We start from the raw sequence: 23,899 nt of genomic DNA on the forward strand, positions 1-23,899 counted from the left end.
ACTCTAACAGCTCCTTTTTATTTTAAATGTTTAAGATAAAATCTTTTCCACTTAATCCTGGAATGGATGAGCTTCATGTTACTGGCAACGGCAGCTGGCTGATCAAGAGGAAAGGTAATAGAATTAATTTGAGCTAGAGAACAGTGATTGTGTCATGAGGTCAGTGCATACACATGGTAAAAATAAAGTAAGTGCAGCTTGAACTGTATTTTTCTTCCCTTCTACTCCCCTGCTGTTTCATCTACAGTCTCGAAGACTTGAGCAGAGATTCCTCCCAGCATAGTTGTACCAGAGGGCATGTCACATGGGTACTAGTTTCAGGAGTGCCATCAGCCTCCTTTGACTTTCTGCTTCTCTGACTCAGAGTCTGTAGTGAGACCCATACTCTTCTCAGTTGATGAAGGAATCAGTTGGAATTCTAACCTCTTCCCTTGCTCTTGAAAATAACTTATCACATCCCTTTGCATCCTGCCAAGACAACTGTGAGAGACAGCCAGCAGGCCAGTATTGGAGGCAAAAAAATAAACAGGTATGGTGGACAGTCCCGTTCGGGATGTTGTCATATCCCACTAACTGCCTAGGAGAGTGGAATGTCCTGTTGCTCAGGTCTAACAGGCAAATGGGGGAGGGAATCAGCCTGATGCTGGCTGAGGGCCTGCTCCAAGGTGCTGCATTAAGAGGCACAGTGGCAGAACAGGAGCCCAAGAAGAAAAGCAGTGTAATGAGGCAGGAACAGGCAACAGAATATCTCCTTTGCAGCTAGGAGATAGAGATCTAAGAACTCCCTGCAGCCCTGACCAAGTGACAACAGGAGCAAGCTGCAGCTGCCAATCCAGATCACATGGTAGACGTGGTGTAGCCCAACTAATACAACCCATCCGCCTAAGGCATGTGCACCTACAGGCCCTGGCCTGAACGTGTTTTCTCCATGGGTACTGCCCTGTGCAGCAGCGTTGCTTGCTAGGGATGAAGAAATCTCAGGGGCGCACTGTGGGCTAGGCTGCACGTTGCTATTACACCTTCGCCTTTTCCTGTCCTGGGGCCAAGGTCAGCCCGCCCAGCCCCGATTCTGTGACATGCCGTGAACGAGCCTCCTAGTACCGCCCCTGTAAGCTCTCGGGGCTTGGATTTGGTCGGGAAACACCACAGGGTACGAGTGGGGTGGGGAGAGCCCCACGTGGGGTGAGCAGTGGGTGCTGGGAGGGGGAAAACCCACGGACCCGTGGGGGGGCGGGCTGGGAAGAGCGGACGCTCCCCTGTCACGTGTTACTGTCTCTTTAAGAGGGGACATTTCAAGCATTGCCTTCGGCCCCGGCTCAGCAGATTCGATACGCGTGGACTGGGGGTGGGGTGTGGCGAATCTTAGGCTGGGTGACAGCGAGAAGGTGTGAGCGGGAAGAGCGCGCGGGCCGGAGGGGTAAGTCTGTCACGGAAGGCTGGGGTGGGGGGACGACACATCTCGGCGCCCCGCCCTCACGCGAGCCTCGCGCTGGGCCGGGGGTGCTGCTAGCCCCGCCCCTGCCCGCTGCGAGACGCCGCGGATCCCGGCCGGCGCCACCGGAGAGCGAGGCGAGCGGGCTGCGAGCGCCTGGGACAGGGATAGGGACCGCCCCTCACGGTGTGCGCGCGCGCGTGTGTGCAGCGCCTAGCGCCGCGGCCTCCGTATGTGCACCTATGTGTGCACCGCTTAACGCCGTGCCCCCCCTCCACGTGTGTGTGCACACGGCATCTAGCGTTGCGGGCCCCGTTTGTGTCCCTGATTGCATGTATGTGCAGCACCTAGCCTTGCAGGTCCCGTATCTGTGTGTGTGCCTGAGTGTGAGCTGTGCCTGGCACCACGGGCTGTGTGGGTGCGCAACACCTAGTGCCATGGGACCCGTGCGTGTGTCCCTGTGTGTGTGCAGCACCTGGCACCATGGGACCCGTGTGTGTAGCACCTGGCACCATGGGGCCTGTATGCATGCATGTGCAATGCCACAGGCCCTGTGTGTGCATGCCCACGGCATCTGCACTCTGAGGATGTGTGTCAGGGGCAGGAAGAGGGGGCACTCTTTGTGATCTGAGGTCATGTGTGTGTAAAGGCCTAGCTTATTGGGGCCCAGATCTTGGTCAGCCCCTGTGTGTATGCACAGCACCTGAGACTGGGTGTGTGCATGCACAGTGCCTAATGTCTCAGCTCCTGTGCAAACAACACCTAACACCCTGAGGCCCCATATGTGTTTACAGCACCTAGTGCCATGGGGCTCTGATCTCAGTCAAATCATGGGTCCTGGTACATGACAGGGGATCTTAAGTAGAGCCCTATGCAGATACATGTACATCAATCCACATAAATGGTCTACGGATATTGGATTTGCATGGCTCTTCTCTGAAGTGCTACTGCAATACAAATAAATTATGATAATAATTAACTAATAATCCTCCAGTGCTGGGCAGAGGCCTGCAGGCCTGCCAGTTTGTGTGGGAGTTTTGTGATGTGGAGAAACACCCACTAGTGGCTGGGCTGAGACTACGAGACTCATCTCATCTGCAGGCTAAACAGAATGCCCTTTCAGAGAGATTGCAGTAGCCAGGTGTCTGGGCACCATCTTTCTCTGCTTCATTTTCCCCTTTGTTTGATCAGTTCCAGAAGTGACTTTACCAGATGGATTCTGAGTCCGTTGAAGTTGGACGTGTGGTACGAGAAGCTATCAACATCCTTTCCTCTTCCAGGAATGGAGTCCAGATCTCAGAGGCGCTTGGCACAATTAAGTGCTACCTAGGTGGAACTGAAAACCAAGCCCCCCTGAAGGACAGGGAAGAATTTACCCGTGTGCATTTTTCTGCCTTTTTGCGAGCTCTTGTCAGTAACCTGAGTCCAGAATGGATAGAACTTCTTACCTCTGATCAGCAGAAGGAATTATGGGATAGCTTTTTCTTGGACGGGCCAGCTGACCAAGCCTTTCTGGTTCTGCTGGACTCCATCATTTCTACTGGGTAAGCCTGGCTTCAGCCCCATATTTGTTAGCACTAAAAGCATGTAAACATGTGATGGCCCCTTCACACTACAATTCCAACCTAGTCAGATGATCTGGTAAACATGGCTTCAGTTTAGTGCAGAAAAGACCTGTCTATTTGTAGCCTTGTCCATGAACCATGCTAACTTTGTGGTCACTTCCAATGCTTTAATCTGGGTGTTGAGTATGGGCACTGGCCTGCTTATACTTCACATTGCAATTGTTGTAATGATGTGAAAGAACGAGTGTGTTGTAATCAAATCCCCAGGTTCAGCTGTAGTTGCAGGATAGAGAGGCCTTTACACATCAAAGCATAAAAGGGGAATGTTCAAGATGGGCCTGATGATTCCTGGCTTTGGCATTCTGGTCATGATTCAGGGCCCAAGGGTAGAAGGTGCATAACTACATTGGTAGAAAGATTTTAATGTGGTTAAAACACGGGGATGGGACCCAGGAGACCTGGCTTCTATTCCCGGCTCTGCCACTGACTCACTGTGTTGCTTTGAGAGGGTCACTTCAGCTCTTGGTGCTTCATTTTTCACTGTTTTGTACTGATGATATTTCCCCACCTCCCATGGGGGTAGTGAGGCTGAATTTGCTAACGCGTGTAAAGTGCAGTGAGAGTCACAGGCAGAAGTAGCTGTAGGGATACAGTGTTATTTCACTGCTAATCTTAAATTACATTCTGGTGCATTGTGGCACTATGTGTGAGTTGATGGGATCACAGCGGGGATGTGGGATGATTGCCACTCCATCATTGGAGATTTTTAAGAGTAGGTTAGACAAACACCTGTCAGGAATGGTCTAGATAATTAGTCCTGCCATGAGTGCAGGGGACGGGACTAGATGACCTCTTGAGGTTCCTTCCAGTTCTATGATTCTCTTTTGTGTGTACTCTTCCTCATTAATTAAAAGGGGGGGGCACTCTTATTTCTTTCCAGTCCCAGCTTTCGCCTGATGAAGGTCATTAGCATCCTGGAACAGTTTCTGCAGACGGGAGGCATGTCGGCTCTGATGTGGGAGGTCTGTCATCAGCAGGCACAGGCTGGTTTGCCCACATTACAAGAGACCCTCCTCAACAAGGTTGTGTGTCTGCCTGACCACTTGTGCAACAAGCTCCAGGGGAATAACCTGCCTATATTCTTCCCACAAAACTATTTCCCTCTGCTGGCTACTGAAATCATCCAGGTGTTGCAGAGGATCTCTGACTCGCTGAGAGGTGAGATTGCAGACCAACTACAGCTGCACTGAGAGAGTGAAACAGTACAAGGGGAGGTCTCCTGCTAATCATTCTCCAGGAAGATGTTGGTGGCTGGTAATCTAAGTGTTTCATTAAGCATGTGTCTCATTTTACCACAGGTGGCTTGGACTGTTCCATCTCCTTTGTGTCTCAAGTGCTGGGGAAGGTATGCGTGCATGGGAGACAAAGTGAGTGCCTTGTAACATGGTTTTGGGCTAAAGGATATGATAGAATTACGTCAACAAGGAACAGTGGTTGTAATAGGATGGTCAGTAAAAGAGGGAGGATCAGGGTAGATTTATTTGTGGCCTGGGATGTTGCCTACAGTTTGTAGACACGGCCTGCTCTCCTTTCTGAGGCATCCCAACTGTGTGTCTGTTACAGCCGCCCCCTCCGGGTTGATCTGAGTGCGTTCCATTCTTGTTCTCCCAAGGCTCAATGAGAATGCTAGTCTTCCAGGAGCCCTGCTGTCCTGGGCATTCTACCCTAGTGCCCTCTATCTGATGTTCTGAAAATGCATTGCAAACATCAATGAGTTAAAAACCACAGCCCCTAGATAACAGGCTGTGCATGTGATGAGCTTTCATTTTGGTTTCACTTAGCATTTTAGAGCAGGTGAAGGGACTAATGAACTTTGCACCATTATGCTGTAATTAATTGTTTGATGAGTACTTGTTTTTTTAATTCTTTTTTTTTTATTGCAGCTATTTTGTCCCTGTTGATAGGTGCCTGTTTTGTTTTTAGAGTTGTTGATTGGGGGTGGTTTTTTAAATATATTTTTATAGGGGCATGTTGCAGCCTTTTGGCGTTCTTGCGTTTGTTTCTTGCGGTGTGGTTTTTTGTTTTTTTTTTGGTACATTTGGCTCAGCGGTGGCCTTTACACTTATTTTTTTGCACATATATTTTTTATTTACACACAAAACAGAATTAATTTACACAGAACATTTAAACAGAAACATCATGTTGCAGTGCATAAGAAAACAATGGCATCTTTTTACTTATTTAAAAATGCTAAACCTACAACCAAGTAGTGATCTTAAAATTTCTGTTACTGTCTTGGAATCAGCCCAGACACAGATTCCTGCTGATGCATTTTTTTCCAAATGGCCCATTAGGCCATTCCTTTCTGCTATTCAAAAAGGGTGGCTGGCAGGATATGATTAAATCATACACCAGTACATTTAATACATGCAATATTATTATTTTTTATTTTAAATTATACAAAATACAAACATAAAATTTTACTACTACATGACCCCTTTTGGCCCCTCAAGAACAATTCTTGAGTGGGTCATATTTTATACAATTATTTTATAGCAATATATTGAGAGACAATTTGAGCTTGTGGTTGTAATTTAACAAACTTTTTTTTTTATTTAACAGCACATATAACACATTTTTAGCAAGTAAACATGGGACAATATTAACACAGATAGTAATGGGTGAAACATAATACATTGTTGCCGGCACCCAGTGCCGAGAGGCTGAACAACAGCTTGAGTTGGTTTGTTACTTGGTGTGCTGCATTTAATAATTATAACGGGGTGGAGAAGCAGAAAAGTTTATTTGAAGCTTTAAAAAGGTACAGGGAGATTTGAATTTTAAATTTTTGCCACTGTATGGGAAATTAGCAGGACGGTATAGGGTCCTTTCCACTTTTTTTGGAGAGGCTCGTCTTTCCAGGTGCGAACAAGCACAGAGTCACCGGGCTGTAAGGAGTGAACGGGAGAGTCCAAGGGGAGAGGCTGGGAATTCTTGGTATACCTGTGAAGAGACAAGAGAACAGCAGACAGGGAACACATATACTGTGACAAAAAAACATTACCCAACTTTTATTCCCCTGACAGAACCGGGGTGCCATTTATAGGCCATGCCCTTTTAAACATAATTTTAAAGGGACTGAGCCCTAATCTACCCTTTGGGAGAACGCGGATACGGAGTAGGATGAGGGGCAAAGCATTAGGCCATTGCAGTGAGGCTTTTTGGCACACTTTTGAGAGATGCTGTTTAAGGGTCTGATTGGTACGCTTCACTACACCACTGGCTTGCGGTCTCCAGGGCGTATGGAGTTTTCAGGGGATTTGTAAGGCATGTGAGATGCTTTGAATGATTTTTGATGTGAAGTGTATTTTATTGTTAGATTTTATTTACAGGGGGAGTTTAAAGCGAGGAATGAGCTTTTTAACAAACTTGAGGGCCACTGTCCTGGCAGAGATATTTGGTACAGGGGTTTAGCCCACAGTTCAAACTCTGGGATTTATATCCTGCAAAAGCCTGCCATACCCAGAAATGCCCTGAGCCGCTTACGGTTACTTGGGGTAGGAATTTGACAGATAGCTTTCTTTTTTTTGCTTGAAAGCTGACGCTCCCCTTGCCTTAGCTGTAACTTGATTCCTCTTTACCTTAGATAACAGGGTTTTCAGGAGGATATTACAATTATTCCAGTCCGGTTTGTGACTACTGAGGCACCCCTCAAAGACTGATATAAACCTGCTTGGGTTGGTGGAAAACTTTTTTGCCTGTGCTTTGAAAGCTGCTAAGTTTATTGGATTGAATGGCACATGGATGTAAACTTGTATAGTTGTGGCAGGACGCCTGTCTGATTCAGACCGGGCGACTTTAGTTTCGGTGATTAAGGGGTATAGGCCAACCATTGGGGACTTACAAGGTGTGGGTGTAGGGGCCGAAGGGGACACCGGCTCTGCCATTACAGTGGGGGTGGGGGTCTGGGGACTAACATTAGCTGCTACCGAACCAGTTGGAGTCAGATTACAGCGCTGTAAAATATCTGGTTGAGTACATAAAGTCAGAAACAAATGCGCATACATATGTTTATTTTATTTTTTTGGTTTTTGACAGAACAGGAGTAACTGAAGGATCGTGTTGTAATTAATTGACCCTCCTGGTGGCCACCACTCCTGGTCCTCTAGTTGATATTGAGGCCAGTCAACTGTACAGAATTGTTTTAATTGGCTTTTAGTTATTGGATCCGCACCAAATACCTTCCAGTTTGCTAGAATGCACTTTAGGGGCGTACACCGTGCCCTAACTTCTGAGCTCTGTTCCTGTTCCATACCTACAGGGTAACTCTGGGCGTTCCCAGGTTCCAACAGAGCATATAATTCGGATTTTAAAAGGTTCCTACCTTATTCAAGGGACCGGTTCTTCACCGCCGTCCTGTAGCTGCTCCTTCCCCACGTCTAAGGGACCAGTTCTTCACCGCCGTCCACAACTGCTTCTCCACTATATGAGTGCGTTGCACCGTTGTGCCCTCTGGGGTCGATTAAATCGCGTCTCCTCCGAGGCCCCCGATGAACTCACCGGTGCGCGCTGGGCGTCGGTTCTTGCCGCAATCCTCGACCTCCAGGAGGGGTCCGGGCAAGGCTAAATTGCAGCCTCGTCGCCCACCCAGGGACGCCAAAAGCTGTTGCCGGCACCCAGTGCCGAGAGGCTGAACAACAGCTTGAGTTGGTTCGTTACCCGGTGTGCTGCACCCAATAATTACAACGGGGTGGAGAAGCAGAAAAGTTTATTTGAAGCTTTAAAAAGGTACAGGGAGATTTGAATTTCAAATCCTGTACAACAGAGCAGGAAGTTACACACGCTTTTATACATTTTTTTTTTTTTAGCATACTTATTTAATAGCAAGCTGCTTTAAGTATTTATATAGCCAGCCAATTTAGTTCCCAGCTAGTTTTTTGATTTTTTGTATTTGTTAAACTATATATAAAGCTGCTTTATTTAGCATTGTTTTTTTATATTTTTTTTGTTTGGCCTTGCTTAGTTTTAGGCAGTCTGACTCTGCAACATACTGTTGCAGATTTTCAGCATAACTGCTGTGTGTGCCTCCAGGCGGGGGGGCCAAGGACACTTGGGCCTAGCACGCAGAGCTGCTGCGAGTGCCTCCAGGCAGGAGGGGGGCCAAGGACACCGGGGCCTAGTGCAAGGGGGCTTCATCGACACTCGTGGTCTTCCATCCCCTCGAGTTACCTAGTGGCCATGCCCCAGTGTTCCCAACAACATGATATGCCTTTAAAAGTTGGGGACCAGCCTGTTAAAACCTCGTACCAGTGATAGGCTTTTAGGTTTCTGTTGGTTTTTCTTTGTTAAGACCTAGCAAGTTTTAGCATGTTTTTATTTGCATGACATATTTGAATGACACACTTTCCTATATTTCTCTGTGTCTGTTGTAAAAACTGAGTTACCTTTGTTTACCTTTAGGCGATTAATTAGATTGTGCCAATCTAGGCCAAGGGTAAGAGAGAAATTAACTGGGGTGGCTGTGCTCTGTGCTTTTTTGTTTTTGATAAATAGTATGTGTGATTGCTAGTATATAATACCTGGGCATTATATCTACATTTATTTACTGGGGGTTGGCTGATACTTGTATTTTCCCAAAATACTGTTTCTCAGGATGTAATACATACACATTGTCGTTGTACATGTGTCACTTTGTCTAGTTTGTTCCCCCAGTGATGTATTTTTGCTATATGGTTTTGTGGTGACAGGTAGGGACAAGAACACCCATTTTTGAGGCTTCATTTTGTACACCCTTGGGTATTCAATAATTTTTTTTAGCCCACAGACCTATAACTCGTGTAGCCAAAAGGATCCTGTGATTAATTTTGGAAGTGGGCTTATTTTTTATATTTTTGTTTTTACAGATTGTTGGTGAGCAATTTTAACAATAATTTTACTTAACAAATTAGGCTTAACCATGCTGGAAACATATTGCATTCATTTATATTTGTAGGTGTTAAACAAGGACCTTTTTTATTGTTTTAAAAGATGCGTTAATATTTGAACATTTTTAGATATTACCCGAAACATTTTGTGTTTTAGTGATGCTAAACTAAGAATTTGCATTTTAGTACATTTTATGGCCAAGGCAGTTTTATTTCCTAATTTTATGAAATCCACAGTATTATTTGCCTGCTTGTGAATGAAACTATTTTGCAGTTGTGACAAGAAACTTTATTTTTAATTAATTTAGGTTTACAGTATTTATCATTTTTGCTTTAAATTTAACTTTTTTTTTTAATATGGTGTCTACTATATTTTGTTTTGCTTAGACATTGGAGTGTTGTGTTTTTATTTAGGCCGATATAATAGGAAAGGAGTAGGGTGAACAGTTAGGTTTTAATTTAGACATGTTCAACTAATTTAATACATACCAATTTTTATTTTTATTAATAGTGGATTTAACAATACTTTTACTGGATTACTTTGAGTCACAAATAATTTTTTTTTTTTAATTGGGGTACCTTTTTCAAATGCATATTTTTTTTTTGGTCCAGGTTTTGGAGCATGTGTTCAGGAACCATAGGTTTAATTTACTACGGGGTATTGGACAGTATTCCACAGTAACTGTTAGTATTGTTCCTGTTTTAACAGGCTTATTTTACTGATATGGTGATTGTGGGTAGTTGGAACTTTAGGTGGTATTTTTATAGGGACTTTTTTGTTCTAACCCCTATTTTTTTAGTGATTTGGTATTTTTGTGATGTTTATAAGGTGAACCTTAAGTTCCACTTCCCCTTCCCAGGCATACATATTAGGTATTTTTTTGTTTTGTTTTTTAAGGCTTTCAAGAGTTGGCTAGTAGTTTTATTATACCATTTTATGATGATCACTGGATTATTGCTAGGAATCCATGATTGGTTGGCAGGGAGTGAATTATTTTTTAAATATTGGCTTATAAGGAAGCCTGCATTTTTTTTTATTTTTTATTTTTTTTTAAATGATTGCTTTAATTATTTGGGTGCTAAAAGTTTTCAGAAGCAGGTAAAGCCAGACCTTACACTGGAGTTCTATTTGTTGTGGATTAAAATTGTGGTGGTTAAGCAGCACCTTGTGCTCGGGTTCCAGGTTGGGTTTTTTTGCAAAGAATTTAAACAACATTATTTATGTAAACAATTTAATTTGTGAAACATGTACCCATTTCAGTTTTCCTTTTTTTTTTTTTTTTTATGTGGCATACCCATGGGCTAAGGCAGTCCACTATGGAGTAAGGGCCTATTCATTTTGATTTTAGTGAGTGACCCCTTTTTTTTATTTTAAGGTACCTGACTTGGTTCCCCGGTTTTTTTTACAAGGCTGCCTTTGTGGGCCTTTGTTTTTGAATTTTGTTGTTTGTGTTCGATGGCCTGATTAACCCTTTACTGGAGGGTGGTTTTATTTTTTTTGTAATTGTTTGAGCCGTTGAAAATAATTATGCTATTATATTATATTAGAGCTTTTTTTTATTATTCTGTATTCGGTAACTAGAATTAATTATTAGGCACATTGAATGTTCAAACAGAATTTGAAAGGGTTAAATTTTTGTTTTTAGCTGCTGTGGATGGCAGCCAAAGTTAGAGGCAGTTTATTTAGCCAGGTATTTTTTGTGAGTGTGTGATTTACTATTTTTTGGAGCAATTTTTTAATAGTGGACTGAGGCCAGTGTGGTATATGGAGCTTTTGTTTAATTTCCAAGGCTTGTATTATTATTGTAAAGATTTTTTTTTTTTAACAAAGGCTCCCTTATTATTAGAATTTATTATTTTGGGGGTGCCATATTTACATATTACTTTATTAAAAAAACTTTGGCCACTACCCTGCTGCTATTATTTTTAGTAGGAAATGACTTCACACATTTTGAAAAGGAATTAATTATTACTAATAAACTTTGGAATCCTTCCTTCCTTCTTGGCAATTTATTAATAAAATTAATTTGAGCTCTGTGCCACGGCCCAAGCCTTCGTTGGTGCATCATGGGTTGTCAATGCAGAGGACGAGCCTTGTCCTGAGCATACCGCACACAATTTCGCACACGTTTTAACATAATTTTTTATACACTTTTATTTTGCTATTTGCTTTAGCTTTTTTAAAGTCCCTTTCACTGGCAAAACTGTATGTATGTCTGTGTGGTGTAATTAAATGCATATGCTAATTGTTGTATCTTCAGTAAACGTGGCATATTGCCTTTTCCCCTAAAGAAAATCCCGTATGCTTCTTATAAGCATACCACACTAAACACATACTTATAATTCTAATACCTATTTGAACAATACTAACACACAGGTGAACCAGACTGACAAATACATAGCTGGAACCAGTGTTCAGTGGATACCTGTGTGCCTTGGCATGAGCTGACACCTGGTCTGCCTGTGTCACAGCTACTAGGGCTACAAGTAAAAGGCCAGGTGAACCTGCAGGCAGGGCATACCTGTTAAAAGAATTGTGTGTTGTAGGTGCTGAATCATTAGGGGCAAACTTGTGTTGGAAAGGGCATTGTCTTCATGTTTATCTCTCTGTAAGCAGCTTGATTTTGCAAACCATCTATATGGATTATGTAGTGGGCTATTGCCCCAGCTCCCTCCAATCAGTGAGCTTCCTTTTGTTCTGTCCCAATACAGAAGAAATTCTGAATATGTTGGTACCACGCCTAATGGATCTCACCAAGGTGGACTGCATCTGGCAGAGGATGTGCTGGCGACTGGTCGAGTGTGTGCCAGATCGTTGGATGGAAGCAGTGGTTTGTGGCTTTGTTCAGAAAGCACCAGGGTAAGAAATCAAGATTTGTGGGGAGAGGGAAGTAGTTGTTCTAGGTACACCTTACTCCTGGGGGGATTCTGCGGAACTGTGCGCCCGCAGAAAACAGCCTCTCTGCAGATTTCCTGCTTTTCCCTGCAGAAAACAGCGGGGAAGCAAAGGGAAGCTGGGGAGGGGTGGGGGGCAACCATGTATGCAGTTTTTTTTGGGGGGGGGATTGCTCCCCAAATAGAGGTGAGGCCTGGGGGGCACACGGGGTTACATGCCACTGCCCCCACCCCCATTTCTGGAAACGCAGAGCTGCCCAGCTCAGAGGCTGCGTTTGGGGCTCCGCTGACTCTGCAGCAGAACACAGCCTCCTGGGTCCTAGTGCTAGTTGTGCTCCTCTTCTGTGTGCTGGGACCCTTTCCATTTTCTGTGGAACAGTGAGTGCCTGTGGTGGGGCTGGGTAAGGGGGGTGGGGAGAAGAGGCAGTGGGGAAGGAAGGGGGGGTGGAATAGGGGAGAGGGAGGGGAATGTGGGAGTGAGGGGAGGGGGTTGGAGAAGAAAAGGGAATGGGGAAGCGCGGGGGGGAAGCAGGAGCCTGGCATGTGGCATCCCCTCGGCAGCAGCTGGGGATCCCCCATTAAGCAGGCCCATCGAACCCTCACCCTGACAAGCCCCACTCCCCTACACCCATCCAACAAGCCCCCCAGACCCCCACCCCACTGAGCCCCAACCAGCTGGACCCCTTCTCCCCCCAGTCCCATCTCGCCACACCCAGACCTCCACACTGAGCCCAACCACCATCACCTGGATCCCCTGTAGAGTCCCATTGCCCCCTGCACCCCACGAGTCCCTGTGCATCCAGATCTCCCACTGAGCTTACCCGCACCCAGACTGCCCCACACAGAAACCTCTCACTGCACACCTGCATCCCTCCACACTTGGATCTGGTTGGGTTGAGCCTGCCCAGCCACACCTGGTGCGCCGGGTACAGGGGGGTAGGGCCCTGGGGTGTTTCTGGGGCAGGCCCAGCCCTTGCACTGTGTCAGGGTCAGGTGCAGCCTCACTGCCGAGTCCCTGTACTGGAGGAGGTGTGGGCTTCAGGGTGATCTCCCACCTCAGTGCAGCCAGTAGTCTGTGCTCCCCACTGCCATTCTGGAGCCACATTTAGTTATTGAGGAAAAAAAATTTGCAGAAATTTAAAATATTGTGCGGATAATTTTTAATTTTTTGGTGCATAATTCCCTCAGGTGTATAAACACCTATACGTTCGTTCTTGAAGGTTCTCAGCCTGTGCGCCATCATTCTACATGGTGCCACTTCCTGGGAAAGGTTGGGACTGGAATAGCTGGGGATTCCTTCACTGCTAATCCTTCGACACCATTTCAGACAGCACTGGATCTTTTTGCCTTATTAATCACTTCTGTAGTTGTCAAACAGCCTTCCATGCACTGCTACCACGTGGAAGGCTGTTTGACTGATCTAGGACTTTTGATTATATTGCAAATGGGCAGCCACTTATACAATCATGATAAGATTGAAATCAGCCTGAAGCAGTTCAGATAAATGGATCCCTGATAGTTTGCTGCTGACCTGTCTTGCTAGGGCGGATGTCTTGTCTCGATTACTGGGGAATCTGGTTCTGAAAAACAAGAAAGCTCAATTTGTGGTGACCCAAAAGCTGCTACTCCTGCAGTACAGCTACGCGGTAAGGGCTCTGCTGTGTCAATATGGGGAATGTAAGCCATCCTAGCTGTTAGGAAGGCCAACGTTTTTCAAAGTGCTGAATTCTTGTCCAGGTAAGCTCTAGGTCTCTGGTTGTGGGATTTATTCTGAAGCCTTTCCCCAGATTCCCTACTCCTCACATATACTTGGACCTTGGCTGAAGATTTCTATAACTTCTCCCTGTCCAGTAAGGCAGACCAGGTGGTCCCTTTCAAGACACTAGGTTTGTATTCTGCCTTGTAAGTCAATCTGTGGTGACCAGCAGTGTTGTCACCTTTCCTCCTAGGAACCAAGGGAGGATTTGCATGTGACATCAGCAGTCTGGGGAGGTAGAGGCCCTGATCCCATCTAGAATCCAGGGGGAGAGGCTGGGAGCATGCTTGACCTCATCCCCCAAAGAGGACAGGGAGGAGGAGTGCACTGGAAGAGCTCCGAGTTTGATTTGGAATTATCTGTATCCTCAGATGTTGGAGAGAAATGATGTGGAAGTGAAACAGGGCAGTGGGTGAGCACTAGAGCCCATGTGAAGATTGTGCTCTGCCTTATGTTCTGGAGCACCTTGAACGTTAACTAGATTGTGGGTGGGAGAGAGGCACAAGACTTCAACAAAGGGAAGGACAAGGTTCCCTGACTTCACATGTTTCTTTTGTTTAATAGTAGGAGCAATATTTTAAATAAGACTTGCTGTGCAGGGGTTGGTTCAGTGGAGTTTTTACTAGCGGGAACCCTCTCTTGGGTGCCGTAGACATCACTGAAACTGTGTGATCTGAAATAATTTGGGCACTGAAATACCCAGGCACAGTAATATGCTCTAACTTTCCTAAGAGTGATGTGGGTTTGCATAAACTCTGCACAATCTTTGGTCCCTGAACATTCTGATCAAATCACTCGGAATGGGGGGGTGGATGGGGAGAGAGAGTGAGTGTGTAAAGTCCTTGCTGATGAGTAACTTTCTGCTCAGTTTCAGAGTAACAGCCGTGTTAGTCTGTATTCGCAAAAAGAAAAGGAGTACTTGTGGCACCTTAGAGACTAACCAATTTATTAGAGCATAAGCTTTCGTGAGCTACAGCTCACTTCATCAGATGCATATCGTGGAAACTGCAGCAGACTTTATATATACAGAGAGAATATGAACCAATACCTCCTCCCACCCCACTGTCTTGCTGGTAATAGCTTATCTAAAGTGATCATCAGGTGGGCCATTTCCAGCACAAATCCAGGTTTTCTCACCCTCCACCCCCCCACACAAATTCACTCTCCTGCTGGTGATAGCCCATCCAAAGTGACAACTCTTTACACAATGTGCATGACAATCAAGTTGGGCTATTTCCTGCACAAATCCAGGTTTTCTCACATCCCCCCCACCCCCATACACATACAAACTCACTCTCCTGCTCAGTATAACTAATCCTACTGTTTTCATTGTAGACTGCAATGCTACAGAATCTCCTTGGATACCTGGCCCTAGACAGCCTTCGACGTTCCTTATTGATCAAAGTAAGTTAGGTACTTTCAGTGATATATATTTAGGTTGGAATTTTTACTCCGGAACCCTCATTTTGTTCCAGTATCTGTGACGCTTCAGTGCTGTTCGATGAAGCTGATAATGAGGGTCACCTGTGTGAATGGGGTGATAAAGAATGCCCCCATGGTGGTCCTGGACAGAGCTGCTGGCCTCATTAAAGTGTAGCAGAGAAGTCCTCTTCATAGGAATCACTGTCATTCTGTCTCATCTCTAGAAAAGTAGTTAAGATGGCCACCAAGGAACATTGAGAAGGAAGGGGGAATGGAAAAGGAAGGAAATGTGGCTCAGAATGAAGGAAGAGTTGCCATCCCACTTAAACAGGCCACAGTCCTCCCAGAGCTTCTAATGATACATTGTACTTCTGTAGCATCTCACATCTGTGGATCCCCAAGCCTCACAACTCCCCTGTGAGATAGATCCATTTTATAGATGGGGGAGAAGTGATTTGAAGTGACTTATCCAAAGAGAGCGAGTCAATGACAGTTGGAAATAAAACCCAAGAGTCCTCAGACCCAGCCCTAGGCTCTAACTGTAGTATCATCCTCATATTTTCTAGGGCACAACATCAGAGAACTCCCTGGGCTCTCACCAAATGAAAGGCTAAACATAATTTTCTTGGTGTTTCTAATAAGCCCTTCTTATACTAAACTTCTCTTAGCTCTTCTTTTTAGTTCATATATTAGCAGGAGTATTGTAAGCAAGACACAAGAAGTAATTCTTCCACTCTGTTCCCCGCTGATTAGGCCTCAACTGGAGTATTGTATCCAGTTCTGGGTGCCACATTTCAGGAGAGATGTGGACAAATTGGAGAAAGTCCAGAGAAGAGCAACAAAAATGATTAAAGGTCTAGAAAACATGACCTATGAGGGAAGATTGAAAAAATTGGGTTTGTTTAGTCTGGAGAAGAGAAGACTGAGAGGGGACATGATAAGGTTTCAGGTACATAAAAGGTTGTTACAAGGAGGAGGGAGAAAAATTGTTCTTCCTAACCTCTGAGGATAGGACAAGAAGCAATGGGCTTAAATTGCACCAAGGGCGGTTCAGGTTGGACATTAAGAAAAACTTCCTAACTGTCAGAGTGGTTAAGCACTGGAATAAATTGCCTAGGGAGGTTGTGGAATCTCCATCATTGGGGATTTTTAAGAGCAGGTTGGACAAACGCCTGTAAGGGGTCGTTTAGATAATACTTAGTCCTATCTTGAGTGCAGGGGAGTGGGCTAGATGACCACTTGAGGTCCCTTCCAGTTCTATGATTTAAGTTTTTTTAAAATGTTTTCCTTCAGACAGTGGCAATCCATTAAAAGAATTTTAGCCAACACAGGGGAGGCAGTGAGCTACTATTCTGAGGTGAAGGAGTACCTCTTACTGCTTTAAAATATTCTTGATCACCACATGAAGCACTGGTGAATGGCTCTGAATGGAGCTATGTCTGGTTACTCTCATCCAGAGAGATTCTGCTGTGATGTAGGGGGACTGATTTTCCCCTTTTGTAACTGTTGTATCTCTTAGACTGTTTTGTTCCACTTCCTTCTTTTCACTGAAGCGCATAACTGTGATTTTGGTCAGTTAATATATAGCAATGTCCATGACGGCCTGACCTCAATTGGGCTATGACTGGAATGTTCAGATGTTGGGTATCAGAGATCAGTCCTGTGTGTTTGATCGAGAATGCAGGTAGCAGAGAGGCTGCTGGTTACTAGTTTAGGAAGCTAGTTGTTAAAGTTCCTTTCCCTGCCAAAAATTTTAAGTTGCCTCTGCCCTGTACACAAAGGGGAGGGGACGCTTCGCCTCCATACAGCTCAAAAGTCTCAGCACACTGGGAGTTCTTTTGGGGTAAGCATAAAATAAATAGAATGTAATGTAAAAATCGATAACCCCAGGCTTTCTTCAGTGACTGCATTAGTCATTGTCCTATTGAATTTAAAACCTCCATTATTTAATTTAACCAGAGCTGACATGGAATTTCCAGCCAGTGGCACCAGGGTGCCATGGAATTCAGGACCCTTGCCACAAAAATTCTCTCAGTGGAGAGCTGGAGCCCTACACCTAGGCAAGAGGCCATCACGCTTTACAGGGACTGATTATGCTGAGTGAAGGATAGAATAGTCCTTAGGCCACCTGGCTGGCTAAGGGTGTGGTGTGTGTTTGTGAGAGAGTGACTTTCCGATGCAGCACAGATCCATTCCATCTAGCTAATGCTGTAAACTTATGAACCAGGTGCTGAAAGAACTCCTGGAGACCTGGGGCAGCAGCAGTGCTGTGAAACACTCTCCAGTTGAGCAACAACTGTATGTTAGCAAGGCCATCCTGATCTGCCTTTCCCACCTGAAGGAGCCTGAAATAGAGAGCAACGGACAAGGTGAGGGAGGAGGGAAGGAGAGGAAAGAACAAAGAGGTCTCCTTCCCTCCATTGTATTCTAAATTTTCCCCTCTTTAGTCCTCTGTCCTTGAAGCCCCTACTCATAACCATTGTCTCCACATCCTGCAGGCCTGATCCTGCAAACAAACCCAAGCTCTGATCATTTGAGTACTCCCACTGAATTCAGTGAGGCTATTCATGTGAGTGATGCTGCTTATGTGTGTAACTGTCTAGAGGATCAGGGCCTAACCAATTTCTCCTCAGTGCATTTTTCACTTTGGAACCTTATCTTAATCTCCGAATAACTGAAAGCCACAAATTCTGAAGTCTGGAAAATCATGAAAATCCTGCTGTGATATGAGTATTTATAGTGCAGGATGATTTTGAAACAAAGCCTTGGATTTGGACTCTATGGAGGCTAAGGAAGGCTGCTGCCTTGCTGAAAAAATGAGATAATTTGTTAACACCAGTATGAAAGTTCAGTGTCAGAGATGCTGACTAGCAATAGGAACATCTGTAGCACCTTCTGAGGACCTCATAGCATTTTGAATCATTGATTGGTTAATCTTCAGAACATTTCTGTGATGAGGTAGGGTGCATAGATTTTTGAGAAGGAGCACATCACATCCTTCCTGTCTCTCAAGGTCCTGGAGAGAGGATCTGCTGTAAGAAATGGAACTCAGGCCTTCAGACTCCCACTCTTCAGTCTTAGCCAGGACTGTTGTTCTTCTCCTGAACCATAATCTACTCTGATTTAATTCAGATATGGGTTATGGGGGCATGGAAATATAGAACATAATCATAGCATAATGTCATAATGGCAAGGCAAAAGGGAGATGCTCTGTTTTAGAGTGGGAAACCTTGATTGTGTGATTCTACTAGTATGATGACTCATGTTTTGTTAAACCCAGTGACTGATGTAGATTAACTCATTCAGCCTGTTAGATGTATGTATGGCAGAGAAAGAGCTCTTCATTGTGCTGCTCTTCAGCATGCTATGTTCTGTCTGGCTTAAGATAAGGTGTGCTTCCTAATGGTTAAAGCAGACACTGGCAGTTCAGAACCAGGTGCTGAAAGAACTCCTGGAGACCTGTTGCAGCAATAGTGCTGTCAAACACTCCTGGGTTCTGTTCCCAGCCCTTACACTTACTTTGTGACTTTGGATAAGTCATCTCTGATCCCTCTTTGCAAATTACATTAATATTTGTTAAGTAACAAAATTACATAGACAGTTACTAACAACGGTCAGGCTGCTGGTGTGCTGAGACGCAGCCTATCATGCTGACTGGACTCTCTCGTTGTTTGCTTGTGCTCCCCGGCTGTCTGTCTGTATCAACCTATCATCTCTTGTCTGATCGCAGGGACCATTTTTTCACTCTGTGTCTGAACAGCGCCCAGCATAATGGGGTCTGGGTTCAGGACTAGGGCTTCTGGTGCTACCACAATACAAATAATAAATGATAATTCACCCACCACCCAAGGGGCTCTTGAGAGGGTGAATTAACTTTCATGCAGTGCTTTGAAAACATAAATCCTATTTATTAGAAAACAAGTTTATTTCATTCCAGCCAACCCAAGATTCTTCTTTTAAAGCCTGGCCTTGTATAGATACTAACTATGGTGTGTTAATGAATGATCAGATTTTTCACTGGCTGATGTTAGAGAGATGTCCGCTTTTATTGGTGAATAATGGTAAACCTGTCAGCAGTCAGAATCTATCTGGAGAGATGAAAGACAGCTGCCACTCTGAACAATGGGTTCAGAAATTAATTACCTGTCATAGCTCAGGCACATGGTGAAAAATAATCCTCCCTGTGTGAGTTCCAGGTTGCTGCACCGATCGAAATGGATGCAATTTCCATAATAACACAGTCAGCCCATTTCATCTGTCACAGCAGTTTTGAAGCCATTGAATTTATGCCTGGGATTAACTTGGCCTAACACTCTTTTTTGGTATTTTGGGAAACTGTTTTATTAAAACAAATGTTCTAGGATGTGTGATGTTTGTACCATTGTGTTTTGGCTTCAAAACCTAGCCCTGCTGCATGCCTTCCTGACATGATGGGGAAAGAAAACAACTCTGCAGAAAGAGAATTGCTGTATAGAATCTGTGTCAGCCTCCACCCCTGACCCTTTGTCTGTCTTTCTGCCTGTAGTTGGAGCTGTGTAGCTAAAGATTTGGGCTCTCAGCTGGGTGTGCTATCGGGGAGCTGCCATAGCCAGGGATGCTGTGTTCACTCTGCCATGTGCTGCTTGTTCTTTCAGAGCTTCTCACCAGCATGATGGGAGGGATGAAATGCCACCTGGACAGCAACTTGCCACGGGTTCGGCGTCTGGGAATGATCGTGGCAGAAAGCATCAGTGCCAGAATAACTGCATATGGGCCCAGTCTGAAATTCCAGGTGAGACTATAGTGATGTCTGTCTCTGTTGTGCAGGGATGGGGAGAAATGTCCCCTTTAAAGCAGATGGTTGTGTTGCTGCTGTCATTGCTGACCCCTATTCTCTGGAAGGAAAGAGGAGCACCAATACCCCTCAGAATGAGGGGATATCAGTTTGCAAAATGGAATTGCATTGAAAAGATGCAAAGGCAGCATAGAAGATGTGGGCAGGTGCAAGGTGAGAGGTGCATGGGGGTGTGGTGAGAGAGAGAGAGCACACACCTCAGGAGGATTTGGTCACAGTGAGGCAGAGTCCAAGAGAACTCTGACATGACAACAGGGTTTTTAGGATGGCCAGCTCCAAAATTAAAACTACTGCTAGATTTCCATATCATGCAGCACTTGATCAATCATCAATCATCCTAAAACTGGGATGAACATCCAGAAGGGAAGTTGAGACTTGAAATTAGATGAAGGTTTCTAACCATCAGAGGAGTGAAGTTTTGGAATAGCCTTCCAAGGGAAGCAGTGGGGGCAAGAGACCTATCTGGCTTTAAGATTAAACTCAATAAGTTTATGGAGGAGATGGTATGATGGGATTACATAATTTTGGCAATTAATTGATCTTTAAATAGTCATAGTAAATAAGCCCAGTGGCCTGTGATGGGATGTTAGATGGGGTGGGATCTGAGTTACTACAGAGAATTCTTTCCTGGGTATCTGGCTGGTGAATCTTGCCCATGTGCTCAGGGTTTAGCTGATCGCCATATTTGGGGTCGGGAAGGAATTTTCCTCCAGGGCAGATTGGAAGAGGTCCTGGAGGTTTTTCGCCTGCCTCTGTAGCATGGGGCACGGGTCATTTGCTGGAGGATTCTCTGCTCCTTGAAGTCTTTAAACCACGATTTGAGGACTTCAATAGCTCAGACATAGGTGAGAGGTTTATCACAGGAGTGGGTGGGTAAGGTTCTGTGGCCTGCATTGTGCAGGAGGTCAGACTAGATGATCATAATGGTCTCTTCTGACCTTAATATCTATGAATCTAAAAAAGGAAAAAAAAAAGAAAAAAAAAAGGAGGGGTGTGTGTAAAGTCATTGGTGGTTGTGATTTTTCAAGACTGAGTAGGGAATTTAGTCACACAATTCCCATTCATTTCAATGGGAATTAAGCCACACAGCTAAGTGTTGTTTGCACAGCATCAGCTGTAGTGCTGCATTGTGACTTCAGGTTTGTTAAATGCTTTATAGATTATAAATAACCCTGAGACCAAGTCTGACCAAGCAATAACTTGTATATCCTGAGTCCAGTGTGAAAGGTGCATATGGCTGAGATTGCAAATCTCCACATGCATTTATCATTTAATCCTTCACTGTTTAAAAAGTAAGGCCTAATTCTGAGAGGTGCTGAGCTCCCATAGCCTTCAACTGCTGCAGATTTATTGTATTTAATCCACATAAAAGCCTCCTCTGCATACAGTAACTTCTATTTTGCATGTCTAGTATGAAGATGATGATGAGACCAGAGAGCTAAAGTCTCTCCTGAAGCAGACAGCACCACAACAACTCCCTGTCACTGACGTGCCAAATGCTGGGTGAGATTGCCACTCATAGCCATATATCTGCCTAGTGTGAAAATTTGTGAGCACCGATACCAGGCAAATCACTCTTAGTAAAGGTTATAAAGTCAGGGCCTACCTCTGACACTATAATCCTTCCACATTGGTGGATGGTAAACTCCAGACGGACAATCCCAGCTCTGCAGGCAGGAAGTCTATATTTGTTAGAATCCACTAAGGTGTAAATTGCTGTAATCTTCACCGTGCTCTGCATTACAGTTGGTTATCTCTCTGCAGCCAGCATGTTTCTAGTTCAGAGGTCAAATGGAAGCATGTTTTAGAATTGTGTCAGATGGCTGCATTTCCTTGGGATTCTTGTAATTCTGTGTGCCCCTGAAATGACCCAAATGGTCTGGGGAATCTTTGGGTACCTCAGAGTAGACTGGGAGCTATGTGTCGACAGCCTGTCCATTGCTAACTGAAATATAGCATTAACTTATGTCTATACTCTGACCTTCCATGGCATTTGCTGTCTGAAGATCTCAAAGCATTTTACAGAGGTCAGTGAGTGATGCTTCCCAATGCTACTATGAGGTAGAAATAGTGACTGAGAAGTGGAGAGGTGAAAGTGATATGCCCAAGGCTACATGGCAAATTGCTGTTAGAGCTGTGTGAAGAGCTCAGATGTCCTGACTCTGTCTTGTATATTAACCACTACTGAATGGTGCCTCCTGATTTGTTCATGGTTTTCATAGCTCTTAAGAATACACAGGCCAATGCTTCCTGTGCCCTGAGATGACTGTGTGTCTGCCCTTACCCAGAATGTTTTGGGTTCTGTCGATTAGCACAGTCTTAATCTTTGTTAGGAACTAAAACAAGCTCAGGTGATAGACTAGGGAATTAGCTCATGCTGTCTGCCATCTCCACTCCCCCCCCCATCATGATGAGGTCTCCCCACACCTGTACAGCTACTCTAGCCTTTTCTCCTCTTAGCTGGACCATCCTAAGTGAACCCACACTGAAATGAGATTCCAATGCCTACAGTAGATGGTGTGGGTGTGTGGATTGGGAGCGTTACCTTGGAAAATCTAGTCTCCTACTTGTGATCATGGATTTTTAAGATCCTTGTTACTTTATGCCTTTGACACTTTTTCATTGCCAAAAGCAGGAGTGACATTTCATCTGTTACACCAAAAGCTGTGTCAAAACCAAGTGGGAACCCATACCCAGTAGCCCCCGCAGTGCCAGAGGACGGATCTGACTTGGAGCTCGACAGGTATGTGCAAGAACTAAACTACTAAGCAAAAAGCTGATTTGAGGTAGAAAGTAAATGACAGGTCCTTGAAAGCTGACTGTGTGAGAGAGAGGCTGTACTCCACAATCTGAACTGGGGAGCAAACCAGGCTGTGTGTAAAGGGTAATTGCAGATACAGGTGTGCTCGTGCCTAATTTTTACACCCAAATCGGACCCAAGCCCAAGGAGCCCAAGTTGTTTTCCAGCCCAACCCAGCCATTCTCCCCAAACCTGTAATGTCGCCCCAGTGGGAGTTGTGTGCAACAGCTCCATGCACTGCCATAGTGGGTATGTAAGTGACCACAGTGCCCACCCCATGGGCCAGAGAAGGAGAGCTGACCCAAGCCTGAGTGGGCCTGGTTGTTTTCTGACCTGGACCTGACATTTCTAGACAGGCCTCTGGCAGGGCTCTAAGTGCGGATCAGCATTCCAGGATATGGGTTTACTTTGTAGTTTTGCTGCCTGTGTTGTTGTTTTTGCTATTTGTGTTTGTTTCACTTAACTTGTTTAGACACCCATTGCCCTGCAGATTGTCCTGATTCCACTGTATCCTTCAGACCTTATATGTTTGTTTATCAGGCTGCCCATTTTATTAGTGGACATGTTCTAGTCTATCATATATGGTGGTAATATATTTGCTACTTGAGTCTTGTAGATTGTTGGGTCGGGGAGTTGCTCTCTAGCTGAAGCATTTGCCTGTTTTGGCTAGTTGAGATCTGTAGCCATTTGCCCTTCTGGCTGTCTCTGTCTACTGGGGTTTGTCTACTTCACAAGGGTGTTGTGAGAGTCAGTGACTGCATCTTTGTAACGTGCTTGAGAACCTTCCACGGAAGCTGCTATATTGGTCCTGTATATTTATTATTTTGGCCAGTTCATAATAAGCTGTGGAGCTGAATGGGAGCCTAGAATCTTAGTGGATAAAATTGTTCTGACAGCCCCCCCAAATCAGGGTGCATATGCTTGGTAAGCTGTCTTCACAGACTCTGTTCAAGTCTCCTCTAAAGTGTACACCTTCATTTTCTTTCACTAAGAAAATAGAGGGAAAATAGTGCGGTGTTTTATCTGGCATGGAATTGGCTCCATTCTGAGTGAGGAGAGTCCATGAACTGCTCTAAGAGGAGGGTGCTGTTAAATTGTGGGCACTGAAGAGGAACTAAGTTTCACAGTGACTTCATGCTCCTTAGCCTTGTTCTGTAACTATCTCTGCTGCCTGTAGTGCAAGAGTGTTAAAGCCTAGCTCATTGGTGGGGCTTCCAATTATCAAAGCCTTCCCTGAAAAGGCTTCACAAGGGTGTTTAAAAAGGTTTTTT

At 44.8% G+C, this 23,899-nt stretch overlaps 1 protein-coding gene across 8 annotated transcripts in view; it reads left to right on the forward strand.

Moving 5' to 3' along the window:
• The first annotated feature begins 1,306 nt into the window (after nucleotides 1-1,306).
• TELO2 (telomere maintenance 2) overlaps nucleotides 1,307-23,899 on the forward strand; it is a 44,561-nt gene continuing 21,968 nt past the window's right edge. For 2 of the 8 annotated variants that reach the window (XM_073362962.1, XM_073362966.1), the window contains exons 1-11: nucleotides 1,307-1,417; nucleotides 2,624-2,976; nucleotides 3,938-4,215; nucleotides 4,356-4,424; nucleotides 11,634-11,781; nucleotides 13,360-13,462; nucleotides 14,908-14,976; nucleotides 17,222-17,363; nucleotides 19,629-19,765; nucleotides 21,240-21,331; nucleotides 22,461-22,571. In XM_073362962.1, coding sequence (XP_073219063.1) covers nucleotides 2,645-2,976; nucleotides 3,938-4,215; nucleotides 4,356-4,424; nucleotides 11,634-11,781; nucleotides 13,360-13,462; nucleotides 14,908-14,976; nucleotides 17,222-17,363; nucleotides 19,629-19,765; nucleotides 21,240-21,331; nucleotides 22,461-22,571 — 1,481 coding nt within the window. In that variant the 5' untranslated portion in view covers nucleotides 1,307-1,417; nucleotides 2,624-2,644. Of the gene's footprint in view, nucleotides 1,418-1,446; nucleotides 1,619-2,623; nucleotides 2,977-3,937; nucleotides 4,216-4,355; nucleotides 4,425-11,633; nucleotides 11,782-13,359; nucleotides 13,463-14,907; nucleotides 14,977-17,221; nucleotides 17,364-19,628; nucleotides 19,766-21,239; nucleotides 21,332-22,460; nucleotides 22,572-23,899 lie in introns of those variants that run through there. The other 6 variants (XM_073362958.1, XM_073362963.1, XM_073362960.1 and 3 more) reach the window with 6 other exon arrangements.

This window comes from Lepidochelys kempii, chromosome 10, assembly GCF_965140265.1.
Source record: "Lepidochelys kempii isolate rLepKem1 chromosome 10, rLepKem1.hap2, whole genome shotgun sequence".
In the NCBI taxonomy this organism is placed as follows: domain Eukaryota; kingdom Metazoa; phylum Chordata; order Testudines; family Cheloniidae; genus Lepidochelys; species Lepidochelys kempii.